At 39.7% G+C, this 10,623-nt stretch overlaps 1 protein-coding gene across 1 annotated transcript in view; it reads left to right on the top strand.

The window, feature by feature from the left end:
- The window catches only part of LOC107656842 (homeobox protein aristaless-like 4), a 26,741-nt gene that overhangs the window by 13,938 nt on the left and 2,180 nt on the right, over window positions 1-10,623 (top strand). Inside the window, exon 2 of the mRNA XM_016444789.1 lies at window positions 2,937-3,250. Coding sequence (XP_016300275.1) covers window positions 2,937-3,250 — 314 coding nt within the window. The remainder of the gene's footprint in view (window positions 1-2,936; window positions 3,251-10,623) is intronic.

The raw sequence follows: 10,623 nt of genomic DNA, 5'->3' as shown, positions 1-10,623 counted from the left end.
TGTTTTTTTGCATGTGTGTGTGTGTGTGTGTGTGTGTGTATGTGAGTTTTTTTCTGCATTGGGGATATTCTGTAGTCTCAGCCCCTCGTTTGGGTATAAATCTTTACTGGATTGTCTCAGATTTTGTACATAAAAAAAAATCAAATGTAATGAAAAATGCAGTTTTCTCGTAAATTCCATTCATTCCTATGCGGGTCAAAATGACTTTTTCATACTTACTTTTTTTATTGCACCCATTTAAACTCCTCGAATCCACTCGAATGTTTTTTTGTGTGTGTGTGTATTCCCGGTGCAAGTGTGACAAAAGTAAAGAAATCTTGGACCGGTACGATCAACACACGATCTCTAGAATTTTTTTGAAAAAACTTTTTGGGTCAAAATGACCCGAGGGACAGATGAGGGTTTTAAGAACTTTTGACTGAAAGTTTTTTTTTTTGTGGAAATGGTTCTTTTATGTCATTGCTGCAAAAAAAACCTACTTTTGGAACCTTTATTTTTGAAGATAATGACATTATTCACCCTAAAATTGCATGAATGTTACTGACTGACAGTGTTTTTGTGATTTACAGGGTTTCTTATTTCTAGAGCTGACCCAGACCATCATGTTTTATAAAAGCTAACGGGTGCCCTGCTGCTTTACAGCTAGTTAAATCACACTTTGATGTTTTTCTCCTTGTTTCTTGCAGTGATTAAATAGCCGCTCCTAGTTAACATCTGACCTCTACTAATTCAAAGACGCAGTCGACTCCATCAGGACGGAGTTAGTGTTCTCAGGGGAGTTACTGCTACAAGCATGTACTCCAATTAAACAATCTGGCTGGGTGTGAATTGATTATTTAAAAGTGGTATTAGTGTAACCACCGGTTTACAGAAAGTAAAACACAAGAATATGTTAGGCTGGAGGACTTTTGCAATACCAACATCAGTACTGAAGCAGACCTGTAAAAGATGTGATTTTTAGATTTGTTTCCAAAGGGGAAATTTGCTAGTATGCCCTAGGAAAAGTTTAATTTCCATATAAATATTGTCACCTATGGTAGGGATGTGAGCTTCTAGGCAGGCATTTGGTACTAGTTGTGCATTCTTGTAGAGTTCTTGTATCTCAAGTAGCATCGTGCTAACAAAGCTAGGATCATGGGTTTGATACCCAAGGAATAGATGAACTTGATGAAATGTATACCTTGCAATGCAATTCGCTTTGGATAAAAGCATCTGCCAAATGCATAAATGTAATCTAATGTTAAATAGGCTGGCTGCCCAAAGGTAACAGGTTATATCCTCATAGAGTTGATACTGTATTTACAGAGATTCCCTTTCACTAGTGCGCCCTTGAGCAAAATATTTCATCCCAGGCTACTATAAGGGAACTGGCTCTCAAATAAATGTGTTGTAAGTCACTGTGGCTAAAGGCATCTGCTAAATAACGAGTAACCATTGCGCAATGAAGCTAAGTCAAGGCACTGTTGAATTCTGTTGAAGTGCTGAGGCATTTTGTCAACGAGTGCTGTTATATGTCAAGTGTAAATGGCCAGGCACAGACTATGTAATGTAAATGCAGGCTTTCTGCAATGTTTCGAATAGCGCTTTTTGCAGCTTTTTTGAAAAACAGTATCTGATGAAATGTATATCTCCCAGTCATTAGTTAGATTCTGCATTCTTTATACTGTAGCAAGCAAACAACAACACAGAGCATCTCTAAAATCCTCAAACATTTGGACAGTTATCAAACCCAGACTATTGCTGTCTATGCAAAATGGCAGCCAAAACCGAGGAGCTTTGGCTCTGAAATGCAAAACATGCAATGGCACTGTTTAAAAACTTTGGTGGTACGCAGATTCAGCATAACATGGGCTACAAAGCCAAGGAAAGACAGCAGGGTGGGACTGAAAGTGCTCACCACAGCAATTATGATGAGTTCTCTGCCAAACACAGAGAGACAGAGGGACTGTGTTATCACAAAATGTTATGGCAAAAACTGATACTCTAAACCAGGGAACCCCCTCGGTCCATTAGAATTCGGGTCTGTTTGCCGTGGGGCCCCCTCAAGCGCGGGGCCCGGTGCGACCGCACCAGTTGCACCCCCCTAAGGACGGCCCTGGGGATATGGATAAGGTTATGGACAGTTTTCATGGTATGGTTATATAAATAAAGCACAATATACAGATATATATATATATATATATATATATATATATATATATATATAGTGCATTATTTACAGTCAAGCTGCAATTTTGTCAAATTCTGCAAAAAGTTAGATTATTAATTAACTGTGTCATTTGGAATACATAAAATGCTAGCTATGAAATCAGTTTTAGCAGTAAGGAGCCTGCCATTTTATTACTTTTTCAGCACATAATACTATTAAACATTATTTTACTTATGAATGAAATCCCAGCTCAGCATCCTTCAAATTACATTAAGTACAAAATAAGCAATCGTTTTGTTGAATTGCTCAAACATGAGTGGAAAAGGTTCAGACTGGGACTATAACTCCCTAAACACCCAGATACACTGTTGAAAAGATCATGGAACTGAGAGCCTAGGTAGAGCATGATTTGAACAGGCATGTTTTGATTATTTACTTACAATCCTGGCATGTTTGTACTTTCATCAAGATACTGATTCAGGCATCCAACATGGAGAACATATTTTCAACTAAGGCTTGTTATACATTAGAGGCTCTTTAAGGTGACAACAGAACCCCCTTTATGTTGAAATAAAGAATATTTGTATAGGAGTAAATGAGAGTTTTTGTGAATGTTAAATTGTCTCCACACTTCAGACACTTCATCAACACTGCTTCAGTTAATTAAGTTACTTTTCTGTAAGGATGGTAATGGGTTGAGAAACAGGGCAACATAAACCCTCTTTCTCCTATATTTTGTGCAAACACTAAATTCACAATTAATTAATAGAAATATGTCTGTTTCCAGGTAAAGATGGCACTGGACTGACAGACACAGAGATGCCTCAGTCTGCTGATCCCACAGGTATTGATGATAGTTACATCAATGTGAAAGACTCCGGGGTCAAAGGTCAAGCAGAACGGCCTGTCTCTGAGCTCGGCAGTCCTCTGGACAAGAGTGAGGCTGAGAGCAACAAAGGCAAGAAGAGACGGAACCGCACCACCTTCACCAGCTATCAGCTGGAGGAGCTGGAGAAGGTCTTCCAGAAGACACATTACCCAGATGTCTATGCTCGAGAACAACTAGCACTCAGGACAGACCTCACAGAAGCAAGGGTGCAGGTAGGCCTGGTCAGCCCATCCTTGTAAGAATTTTATGTATTTGTTGTGTAAATTACATTAAAATATGCTTTAGATTCATATACACTTCAGAAGAGCTGCAGTTGTTTAGAAATGAATATTGACCGGTATTTTTATTTCTACGTAGTCTGTCAGTTATTACAAAACAGTGACTTGTTCTTCAGTTTGTAAAACAGAAATATTATTATTTTAACTATTACTATAAAACATGGCCAGTTTCATTAATATATAATATTATATAAGACAATATACAACATTACATTAAAAGAATAGTTCATACTTTTAATAAAGTAATAATTTAATTATTTATATATTACTATTAATACTTTTATAAAATATTACCACTATTTTTAGTATATGATTTTATACAAAATAATACAATATTATACCAAAATAATATAATTAAAAAAAAAATATATATATATATATTTATAGTGACCCTACAGAGGACAAGCGCTTTGGAGAATGGATGGATAGATAATATTTTATAGTTTTATATAATAATAATAATAATTATTATTATTATTTGTTAATACTCTCAGTAAATCAGAATGTATTTTCTAGGAGCTCCATTTAATTCTAGCAACTCAGTTTGTTCATTTTAAACTCAGAATTCTATAGGTACCCCCCAAAATCAGCCCATAAAGTCTGTAGGTTCTGCTCTGTGAAGAAAAATGGACAATAGCCTCTGCTGTGCAAGACTCAGATCTCAATTCTCACATCATGACAGAGAAGTTGGACCCAAATATTTTTTTCAAACTTCTAGTCCCTGTTTAATGTACCTCTCTACACCACAGTGTTTAAGGAAGTTAAGAAAAGTTAGGGAGGAAAAAACACACGTTCCCTTTCAGGGGAAGAAAACACAGTTTGAGATGGCATAATCAATTTCCATGAAGAGAGTGAGGCGTTGTCAGGAACCTGGCCATGTTTTGACGGTGCAGTGCAGTAACTGCATTCATTCTGAGTCCAAACAGAACCAACTATCACACACACATATGAGTCTAATTACCTCTGTAGGCTGACAACACAGTGCAGACTCTGTTGAGTGACTACAGGGTTTGACCCGTATTTCAAAAACATACCTACAGACATACGTAATTGAGATGAGCCCCTCCTGCTTTCCTCCCCAGCGCTGTTGTTTAGTGCTGGCTGTTGCTCTGTCCTGCTCGCTCTCTCTATCAGACAGAACTTTTTCCCTCAACACTCTGTAAAAGAGGATGCTTTGGATGATATCATAGTTTTTGTCCTCGGGACATACTTGGAACATTTTGGAATTTAATTTGGTATCTTTTTATTTTCTAAACATGCATATTGAGATGCGAGCGCATGTGTGTAGTGAGGCAAACATATAACGTGTGCTTATATATGGCAGCGTACAATGAGATTATGTGTATGTGTGTGTCTGTGGATCCGCACCAAAAGGTCCACTGCTTCAGTCTGTGGGTCTGAGAGGTCAGAGGGGGCAGCTCTGGAAAGCCGGGGGCTTTGGCGTCAGGAAATTAAACATGAAATGTAAACAAACTCCAGCCTGAACATTCTCCCCTTTCACTTTCTAACATCCTTATTTCCCTTCAGATTTTGAGTTTGAAGAAAAGGAAGAGCGAAGGAGAAAGACTGCATCTGAGAATGATGAAAAAACAGAAAAGCTGTAGACAAACTCAGAGTAACAAGAAAAAATGTAGCAAAATAATTGCGATGTTAACTTGTAGTTCTGAGAAAAAGACAAAATTGCGGGTTGTTACCTCAAAATTGCAAGATATCAATTTGCAATTGTGAGAAATAAACGCAGAATTGCAAGATGTTAACTCTCAAGATATAAACTCAGAATTGCGAGAAATAATTAGAATTGTTATAAATTTGCAATTTTGAGAAAAAATCTGAATTGCGAGATGTTAACTCAAAATCGCAAGATATATAATCGCAGTTGCGAGAAATAAAGTCAGAATTGTGAACTTGGAATTCTGAGAAAAAAGTTGAAATTGCGAGGTGCAAAATTGCAAGATATAAACTCGCAATTGCAAAAAAAAAAGCCATAATCGCCAGGTGTTAACTCACAAGATATAAACTCACAACTGCAAGAAATAGTCATAATTGTGCTATAAATCTGTAATTTTGAAAAGTCAGAATCAAAAATTGCAATTGTGAGAAATAAAGTCTGAATTGTAATAAACTTACATTTAAGAGAAAAAAGTCAGAATTGTGAGATGTTAACTCAAAATTGCAAGACATAATCTCATAATTGTGAGAAATAAAGTCAGAATTGTGCAAAAAAAAAGTACAAATTTCAAGATACATATATTTAGAATTGTGCGAAATAAGTCGGAATTGTGAAATAAAAAGTCACAATTACCTTTTTACTTTTTTATTGTGCTGCAGAAAGTGGCTTCCATACTTCTATAATGCCTTACAGTCTGCTCAGCTGGTTTAGTTTAGCCATTAAACCAAATGTTTAATGTAAAAAATATTTACATTGTACAGTGTCCTTCAATTCATCTTCAGCACATTTCCACCCTTCCACCAAGGAAAGAGGAACAACATAAATACGGAAAGTATACAGATGCTGCTCGGGTCATTGATCTTTGGTCATTATCTCTGATTGCTCTAAATTTCCTAGACCAAGGAATAACAATATAAATGTCCAAAGAGACAGGTATTCAATTACAAAGATTCCCAAAACAGATGACATGATCGTAATGGCACTTGGATGTCAGGAGCAGGCCATTACATTGGGCTGAAAGATCAAATGACTTCATATACAAATGGCTCCTAGAGGACAACTTATGCTAATTCAAGCAATATACTTTGTAGCTCAAATAAAGAAAAGTGGAAATGCATTGTGTGTGTGTGTGTGTGGGTTTCATTTGGGTAGTTTGCATGATAGGACTAGGTGTTATGATCCCAATATTCAGCACCATTTAACCATAGAACATTTTCCCTTCACTGTGAGCAGAACACAGCGAGACGCAGCAATTGTACGCTCTGATTTTGGTTCAGCAAGAATCCAGGATCATGGCCTAATCCATGTCCGTGGTTCTTGGGTCAATACCCAGTAATCAGTCATGAATTTACAATTGCTTTATGCGTAACTGGGGAACAATAAGAAAAAGGACTAGTATGGTAAGATGGATAGATGAAGATGGTACAATTCATCGCTGCAGTCATCGGGTGGGGATCCTTGATGTTTTGATGATATGTTATGCTGTACATGATGTGTACCTATCTTTCGTGGATGTTGCCAGTGAGACACCTTATCTGATGCCCATCAGATCCCAGAACATTTTCCCTTCACTGTGAGCAGAACAGCGAGACACAGCAATTGTTACGCTCTGATTTTGGTTTAGCAAGAATCCAGGGTCATGGCCTAATCCGTGTCCGTGGTACTTGCCTCAATACCCAATAATCAGTCGTGAATTTACAATTGCTTTATGCGTGACTGGGGAACAATAACAAAAGGACTAGTATGGTAAGATGGATAGATGAAGATGGTACAATTCATCGCTGCAGTCATCGGGTGGGGATCCTTGATGTTTTGATGATATGTTATGCTGTACATGATGTGTACCTATCTTTCGTGGATGTTGCCAGTGAGACACCTTATCTGATGCCCATCAGATCCCAGTTTCTGTTCGAACTTTAGCCTGGGTGAAAGATGCCTTTTGTTGAGGTGATGTTGCCAATGACCTTTGTATGGTGTTTCCACCAATGCAACACATCATCAGTTGTGTACCCCAGTCTCATTGGATGTTTCGGCCCTTTATCACAAGACACCCTCAGCTGAGGCAGGCCCACCACAGGCTGATCAGACCCGGGTGTGTGTCATTTGGCAGCCCACACTGTGTCCATCGGCTTCAGCCACAGCCAGTGGCTGCTTCTTTCAGCGACCATGGCCAGTTCCCTGACTATCCTCCGCTGGACCTGTTCTCTGATGCCTCCTTCAGCAGCCTTATAGTGGAACTAGCCACAAAGCCCCTGCAGCCCACTTCCACCGGGTATACTTTCACTGTCCAGCTCAGCTCCTCTGCCTCAGCTGCCAAGTTGGCATATCGCAGCTTCTTCCTTTCAAAGGCCTCGTTAATGGCCTCTTCCCAAGGGACTGTCAGTGACGATCCTACTGGAGTTGGACCAGAGAACCAGGTCTGGTGACTGCAATTTCAAATGGGAAAGTGAGTCTGTGGATTAAGTCGACTTGTATTTCCCAGTCCCTGGCTATATTCAGCCAGCCTGCGTCAGGGGACAGGCACTTAGCACACTTTTACTCCCCTTCCCTAACAAAGGACTGCCTTTTTGGTAAGGTATTCTTGGCATTTTAGGGGATGGCGTTTGTTGACACTCTCTCTGTCTCTATTGCTGCCGCCAAGCACTTCAGTACTTGATTGTGGCGCCATGTGTACCTTCCCTGTGTCAGGCTGGTCTTACAACCCACCAGGATATGTCTGAGGTTTGCCGGGGCTGCACACAGGTGGCAGGCTGGGTCTTGTCCACACCATACCTGCAAGTTTGTTGGAGAGGGCAGCACATCATATGTGGCTCTCACGATAAAACTTAGCCTGTTGGTTTCCATGTTCCACAGCTCACTCCAAGTGATTTTACACCGTTCTATACCTTCCCACCTCATCCAGTGGCCTTGTTGGGCTTGGGAGACTGCTCTAGCACATCTAGTTACTTCCTCTTGACAGCGTACCTCCTCCACCACCAGGTGCCACTGTTCCTTTGCTGTTGCCTTTTACCATTTAGGTGTTATTATTCCCAACCCAAGTCCCCCTCTACCATATTGGACTTGCCCCACAATATCCCAGTGTCTGTGAACTGCCTTTGCATCAGCAACTGCTGTAACTGGATTCCATTTCCTCCCTGTCGCCAATGTTGGAGCAGCATCTCTTATGCAGGGATCGCGGGATTCTTTAAGCGTCATCTCCAGCCTCGTTTTGGTGCATTTGTACTCCTCCACAAGGCTTGAAATAGAAAGAGAGATCACTCCATTGCCGTACAGCCCTATGCTGCTAAGGCATCTTGGTAGCCCAATACATTTCCTCAATTGTGTACTCACCAGTCTCTCCAGGTGCTTGGCGTAAGATAAAGAGAGCTAATTTATATGAAAATTTGCCACATAAGCCATGGCAACAAATTAAATTGGAAGCACCACAGCTTTAACTTCCCTGGAAGAGCTGTACCATTGATTCTCTTGAGTCCACTGACTGTCTCTTGCCTGAGTTGTTCCACCTGTTTTGAGATTTTAAGGTCTGCGGTGTACCAACGTCCAAGGCTTTTGATGGGCTTTTCCATGACCGTTGGTATGGGCTCTCCCGCTATACAGAACCTGACATTAGTAAGTTGGCCTTTGACAATGGAGATGCTGTGTGGTGTACCAACGTCCAAGGCTTTTGATGGGCTTTTCCATGACCGTTGGTATGGGCTCTCCTGTTATACAGAACCTGCAATGGAACCTGTAAGTCGGCAATGGAGATGCTGCGAGATTTTCCGGGTTTAATCTCCATTTGTGCCCATCTGATGTTTTTCTGGAATTTATCCAGCAGCCACTTAGTACATGCTTTAGTCATTGTGATGGTAGTCATGTCATCCATGTATGCCCTGATTGGAGAGAGCCACAACCCTTCAAACATTCCCCTCCAACCACCCAAAGGGATGCCTGAATTATGATGTCCATTGCCATAGTGAATGCCAGTGGAGAGATGGTACAACCTGCCATTATGTCAACCTCCAGCTGCTGCCGGGTGGTGGTACTATCCTGTATGGTAATACAGACCTGAAGATCCCGAAAGTAGGCTTTAATCAGCTTTGTTATCTGTTCTGGAACATGGAAGAAATCGAATGCTGCCCACAGCAGCTTATGTGGCACTGTCCCAAAGGCATTGGCAAGATCTAAGATCTAACACCACATGTAGGTCTTTCTTCTCCATTTTTGGCCATTTGCAACTGGTGCCGAATCATGTTAGCATGTTCCAAACATCCTGAGAAGCTCCCTATGCCTGCCTTTTGCACTGAGGTGTCAACAAATTGTTGTTCTTCAGGAACGCTGACAGTCTCTGCGCCACAACGTTGAAGAAAATCTTACCTTCCACACTCAGGAGGCTAATTTGACGAAACTGATCAATAGTTGCCGATTTTTTTTCCTTGGGGATTAAACTCCCTCCAGCCCTTCTCCAGGCTTTTGGTATCACCTGCTTTTTCCATGCCATTAACATTAATCTCCAAAGGTACCTCAAAACTCCTGGGGCATTCTTGTAGAGCTTATATGGAGCACCGTTGGGTCCATGGGCTAATGCTGATCTTGCCCGCTTTACCACACTCTCAACTTCGCTCCATTTCGGGGGCCTTATGTCCATCTGGTGCTCCGACAGTTGAATTGGTGCCATGTCTTCTGGAATGGATACTGGCATGTGCCTCTGATTGTCAGAATAAATCTTCCTCAGGTGTTCCTCAAGATCCGCTATGGTTAAGTTAAGGGTACCGGGTTTCTCCTTGCTAAAGAGACTACTGACGAACTTGTAAGGATCTCTATAGAAGGCAGTCCTTGTTTGCTCCTTCTTTCGTTGCTTTCTCAAAAAAGAAAACAGAAAAACAGATAAATAGAAACAAACCTTCTCTATCATAGCTGAGGGAGAAACTTGACAGGATCATATTGGAAAAACAAACATCTATAATATAAATTCATGCAATCTCTCATCTGAACACAACAGATGCATGTCTGTTTACAAGTCAATAATGAGTAAGTAAATAATGAATGAGATGATGTAAATGTCATAAAATGACTTTATTCTTCTGAAATATAGCAGAATACTGAACTCCAATCATTTCTGTATTGTCCTCTATTGTTTTATTATCAACACAGTTGATGGTGTTAAATTTATACTGATATAGTTACAGTCAGTAATGCATCCTATATAATGTATTTTTAAGGTGGAAACAATCAGACTGAATTTACATATTTACTCATTATTTTACCTGTAATAAATTCTGCAAAGATAAAGGGATAGTCCACATAAAAATGAAAATTCTATTTTTGGTTGGTAACCAAATGTTGGTATTTTGTGTCCATGCAATGATAGTCAATGGGAACCAAAACTATTTGGTTACCAACATTTTTCAAAATATCTTCTTTAATGTTCTGCAGAAAAAAGAAATGCATATAGGTTTGGAATGACATGAGGGTGAGTTTATTATGTCAGAAATTTCATTTTTGGGTGAACTATCCCTTTAAATCTGCTTCAGACATAAGCATGTTAATATCTATATTTCTGGATTTTAGTAATTTAATGTAACAAGCAAGAGCAGAAACATTATATCCAGTAAAATTTGAGAAAATAATTGAGAAATATATATATATATATATATAT

Source organism: Sinocyclocheilus anshuiensis, unplaced genomic scaffold, assembly GCF_001515605.1.
Source record: "Sinocyclocheilus anshuiensis isolate Anshui unplaced genomic scaffold, SAMN03320099.WGS_v1.1 scaffold2069, whole genome shotgun sequence".
In the NCBI taxonomy this organism is placed as follows: Eukaryota; Metazoa; Chordata; class Actinopteri; order Cypriniformes; family Cyprinidae; genus Sinocyclocheilus; species Sinocyclocheilus anshuiensis.
This window is presented reverse-complemented; position numbering and strand designations above follow the sequence as displayed.